We start from the raw sequence: 4,941 nt of genomic DNA on the forward strand, positions 1-4,941 counted from the left end.
CTGAACACCCCCAGTTCCCTCGGCCGCTCCCCATCAGACTTGTGCTCCAGACCCTCCCCAGCTCCGTCGCCCTTCTCTGGACACGCTCCAGCACCTCAACGTCCTTCTTGGAGTGAGGGGCCCAACTCTAAACACAGGATTTGAGGTGCGGCCTCACTGGGGCCGAGTCGAGGGGCACGATCCCTGCCCGGCTCCTGCTGGCCACACTAGTGCTGATAAAAGATATTACAAATTCATCCCAATTTTGCTACACTTATACCCAAATTTGTCTCTTCTGGTATCACCTGAGTAATCTCAGCCTTGTCCAGAATGAATGTTGCGGTTCCCTAGGCACTGTTAGTGTAGCAAGACTCATCTGTCTAGAAGGTCCCAGTCCCCTTTCCCTCACCTGGAGGGTTCAGCCCTCACTTGACCATTAGCAAAGCCCAGCCGCCCACACCGCACTGTCTGCATCTGCTGCCGCTTCCCTCAATGGTGTCCCACACATCCAGCAATCCCTCCTGGTACCTTCCATGGTTGAATTCAGGGAGCTTCACCTCCTGGTCAGGGATCAGTCTTCTGCTGGCAGCCATAACAACATCCTTGTTACAGAGACCTGCTAACGGTGCTTTTTTTCAGTCATTTTAGAAAAAGAACGCTGCAGGGTGCTGCACAGTGCATCCCTGCCTGCTTTTATAAGTGACAGCCACAAAGTCTCATCAAAAAACAAAGTTCCCCCTTAATATTGTACCCTAAAAATCTCTCTCCATTCACTCTGCTTAAATTAATACTGGGAAAACCTGGGCGTGCTGCCTGCATCAGGCAGAGCAAAGCACTAATGGCAGCAGAGTTCAGTGCCCTGAAGACCCTGGGGGATTCCTCCCCGCCTGGGCCCAGTGAGCAGCTGCTCCTCTGTTTGCGAGCGCAGCCTGCATGCAGATGGACAGACTGGAGAGGGTGGCAACATGGACAATAATTTAAAATACTTTAATGAGAAGACAGGAAAGACCAGAGTGATCAGGCACAGCCCAGCCAGAAAACGTACCCACGAGCTGCCTGCTCACACGTGGCTGGCCACCCTTCCCCCTTCACTCTGTTTTCCCGTGCTTCCTCCTTTATCCACTCTGATCCTTCCGTTTCCCTTGGCCTTTTCCCTGACGCCTCCCAGACAATCCCCGTTTCCCCAGCAGGCACTGCATACCGAGTTTTATACCCACTAATCCACCTCCATACGCCTTTCACAGCATTTCTTCTCTCAAACCACTTTCGTGTGTTTTGCTGCTGGGAAGAAGGTCCCGACTGTTCTCCCGAAGAGCTGCTGCCAACCATCTGCTGACAATCAGCTGTCTATCTGAATGACGATGGGCCAGATATCCTTACGTTGAGAGTAGCCGCCGAGCTCGAAGTTCTGGCATACGGAGTCCAACATGTGGTCGACAGTCCGCATCACTATTTTATATGCATCATGCAGTGATATGTAATTTGAATTAACGAGTTCATGTCCTTCGACTTTTTGCTTAGCATCAGGGCTCCGGATCAGCCGTGCCCTCTGCACCTTGCGGTGTATGGGGTGCGTCACTTCCCTCTTCACCTCCACAACTCCATTTGAGGGTGGGGGTGCAGCCACCGGTTCAAAAGACACCACAGGCATGCAAAGTGCGTCTGATGTCACCCCTTGGGAGGTACCCTCACTCTGAGGCTGCAGGGGCAGAGTCTCCTGCTTTGCAGAATGAAATGCCTCACACGTTCCCTTCGTGGGGTCGTCTTCTGCCTTAGCGGGAGGGACAACGGATTCAGAAAGATGGCTGGTGCTAGAGGAACTCCGAGGAAAGTCCAACCTCTTGTTGGCGCAAGGCTTGTAATGCCACAGTGTTCGCTTGGCTTTCCTGATGATTCGCCCTGTTTGGGAATTTCGCTTTGCCAGCCTGTGAAGCACAGCCCGATCCTTACCAGTAAGGCCAACAATTTTATTAACTCTGCCCTGAAAACAAATCCTCTGCATGTTACAGTATTCGTGGTCTTTAAGCACTGAGACACCAACCTTGCGGTTCCTGCAGTAGTCGTGTTCTCTCAGGGGACACTGATGTGGGGTGCAACTTAAGAGCCGTGCCTCACTCATCACACAGTAACAGTGATCTTTCAAAATAGTCTCATTCAGATCCTCGACAGTCAGTTCCCTACTTCCCTGGAGAAATGTCACTTCTCCCAAGATACATCGACTTTTTTGGGCACTCCTTTGAAATCTCTCCCTGTGGTCACCACGCAGACGCTCCTGAGGATGTGCCTTTTTGTTCTGCTGTTCCATCACTGGATGAAGCAAGAATCTTCTGCTTTGGGTTACGTTTGCCTCGACCTCTTGTTTATCCTCTACTTGTCTTTCCTTCGCAGGCAAGAAGACTGTCCGTGCCTGGTCTTGGCTTTCCACTGGCCCCACTCCTCTGCCAGACGCCTCTGCCGGCAACTCACTCCTACCCCCAAGACGCGTGAACTTGTTCAGCAGTCTTCTAGACCGGAGCCGCCACTGTATGCACCGACCTGCTGAGAGAGGGCTGGGAATAGTTTGTTGTCTTTCTGGCTGGGGCATTGTGATGAGACAGGGAGAGGGGGGACCCTGCCGAAAGAACGGGGGAGACGCTGACATAAGAAGAACCCATTCTCCCCAGTTCAGGGGGCTGAATGCCTGGGCTTCATGTCCCTGACCTCTGCCTGGATGGGCAGGAGAGTCAAGCCCTTCCCAGGGATACTGCCTGCACAGGGGCGGGAAAAGCCCCAGCAGTGATGACCGGGTGCAGCACAGGTGGCTGGGGACAGGGATGGAGCTGGAGGCCACCTCGGGACCAGAGGTGAGGAAGAGGGGAGGACCAGGACTCACCTTGGCAGGGGGTCTGTGTCCTCTCCTCCAGCGCACGGCACCTGCCAGCACCAGACCACCAGCCTGAGGCTGGCTCACCCAGCCAGCTCATGTCCCCATCATGTCCTGCAGGGAAACCAGACGGATGTCACCTTCCTGGCAGGGGAAGCCCTTCTGTTCCACAGCCATGGGGCCGGAGGAGGAAGCCCTGTCTGCTGCCAGCAGCCAGAAAGACACAACCCTGCTCACAGGTGACTGAATAGGGGGAATTCTCCATGGGTCGAGGGGGACGAGCAGCAGCAGATCAGCAATGTCTCTGCAGAGCTGCAGCCTTTGCACAGGGAGACAGGCAGCCGACGTCTCCCTTTGCCACTGCTGCTGCCCTGTGCGGGGAGTGCTGCAGGGTCAGGGGGAAACTGGGGAGATGCCTCAAAAGAGGCAGCGAGGAGGGGAGGGATTTGGTCAAGAGGGCAAGTAAGAACCCCGGAGATACGCTGGTCAAAGCTAAAGAGAAGAGAAGCTTGGGCCGGCTTTTGGAACGTACCACCACACCTTGTCGAGGTAAGCGGTACTAAGGGGGTTGGACTGTTCCTGCTCACCTGGAGAGGGGCTGTCAGGTCCATCCCATTTCACTGGGCTCTGCGGTGTGCAGACCCATGGCTCTTCCCCATGCTCCATCCGGTATAAAATGTCAGGTTTGGGGCCTGGGTAACCTGGGGGGTGGAGCAGAGGGTCTTGCTCTAACACAAACTGTAGGAATAGTTAACACAAGAAAATAAAGGTCTTCTCTGCACCCCAAGCTGCACTTCACCGTGACTCAAACAGCACAAGCAGAAACAACACCATAATATGGAAAAAAAGCAAGAGAGATACCGAAGCTGCTGCCAGTGATGAATTCTTGCACAAGGACAAGGGCAGAGCCCTGACTGGAGTAGGGGAACCAACTCGCAACACTGCTGACAGCGTTTCCCAGTGAGGTATTATCTACTGCTCATCCTAGGAGCAGCTCCTGGGTGTAGGACGTCCCCTCAGGTAATCGGAGATCTCCATCCTGTCCTGGTGGCAGTGGGCAAGTCCTCTGAAGGCACCTTGCTGGTTCAGGAAACTTTGCTGTCCTCTGATGGGTCTGCTCCCCACCTTGCCCAATACTCCTGCCCTGCTGCAGCTTGAGTGCCCAGGGGAGGGAACAGAGTCATTGGCCCATGGCCAGGACCCCCTGAAAGGTCCCTGCCTGACCTCAGGGCAGGCAACTCACCCACAGTTACGTTTTCAGAGGGGGCCATCAGCTCAGAGAGACCCAAATCCTGTGTTTGGGTCTCCCAAAGAGACTGCAGGTGCTCAGAGCAGTTATCCCAACTCTGCAGCCATAGTTCAAAACACACCGATCATCTCCTTAAAGCACTGGAAGCAGCACAGTTCTGATGGATTCCAATATGATGGAAGCCCCCCCACCCCTGCTGTGCCCCTTCCCCAGCGTTAAAACTGCAGGTTTACCCAGAGATGTCAAGAGCTGGTAGTTGTCCAGCATGACGCTGCGGTATAGCTCCCTCTGCCCCGCCGCAATGGTGTCCCACTCTGCACGGCTCAGATAGATAGCGATGTCCTCGAAGGTCACTGGTTCCTGCCACACAAGCATTGTACCTTCATTCATGCGTGGAGGCCCACAGCCATGGGGAAGAAGGGTTTCCTATAGGTTTTATTTTCCAGGTGCTATTTCTACCCCTGGGAGAACTACCAAAAACACGAGATTTAGAGCGGCGATGGACAGTACTTCCCCAGGAGGCTGTGTACCCTGGGGGTGAATTATGGTTCTTCAAAGAACCACATCTCAGCAAGACATTTTGCCTGTAGCTCAGGCCTATTGTCAGGGCCGCCCACGGTGACCCTGCACAGCCCATCCCACCAATGCCCTAGGGATGGCTGCCATCGGGCAGGTAGGAAGGTTTCTGGTTTCTCATGGCTACATGACTGTTGAAAGGAAGGTATGGCACAGATGGTCAGAGGGAAGCAGTGTCACTGGGGGTGGGGGGGAGCAATGCAGAGGGTTGGAGTGGGGCAATAGCACGGCGGAGTGGAAGGGGGCAATGTTGTGAAGGAGCTGGGGGGAAAAA

The 4,941-nt window shown here is 54.3% G+C and overlaps 1 protein-coding gene across 1 annotated transcript; it reads right to left on the reverse strand.

Moving 5' to 3' along the window:
• Positions 1-1,318: 1,318 nt before the first annotated feature.
• Positions 1,319-4,466, reverse strand: LOC104625268. Its single transcript, XM_010292848.1, has 5 exons — positions 4,325-4,466; positions 3,430-3,543; positions 2,852-2,892; positions 2,321-2,590; positions 1,319-2,059 (listed from the first exon to the last, which is right to left on the reverse strand). Exons 1-5 carry the CDS (start codon positions 4,464-4,466, stop codon positions 1,319-1,321), a joined length of 1,308 nt encoding a protein of 435 aa, XP_010291150.1.
• Between the last annotated feature and the right edge of the window lie 475 nt (positions 4,467-4,941).

This window comes from Phaethon lepturus, unplaced genomic scaffold (genome assembly GCF_000687285.1).
Source record: "Phaethon lepturus isolate BGI_N335 unplaced genomic scaffold, ASM68728v1 scaffold46158, whole genome shotgun sequence".
NCBI classification, from domain to species: domain Eukaryota; kingdom Metazoa; phylum Chordata; class Aves; order Phaethontiformes; family Phaethontidae; genus Phaethon; species Phaethon lepturus.

Coding starts and splice junctions, on each gene's coding strand:
- LOC104625268 (XM_010292848.1), bottom strand. CDS start 4,466: ATGCTTGTGTGGCAGGAACCAGTGACCTTCGAGGACATCGCTATCTAT. Junction 3,544..4,324: donor CCAGCTCTTGACATCTCTGG/GTAAACCTGCAG, acceptor TCCACCCCCCAG/GTTACCCAGGCCCCAAACCT. Junction 2,893..3,429: donor ACCTGACAGCCCCTCTCCAG/GTGAGCAGGAAC, acceptor TGGTGCTGGCAG/GTGCCGTGCGCTGGAGGAGA.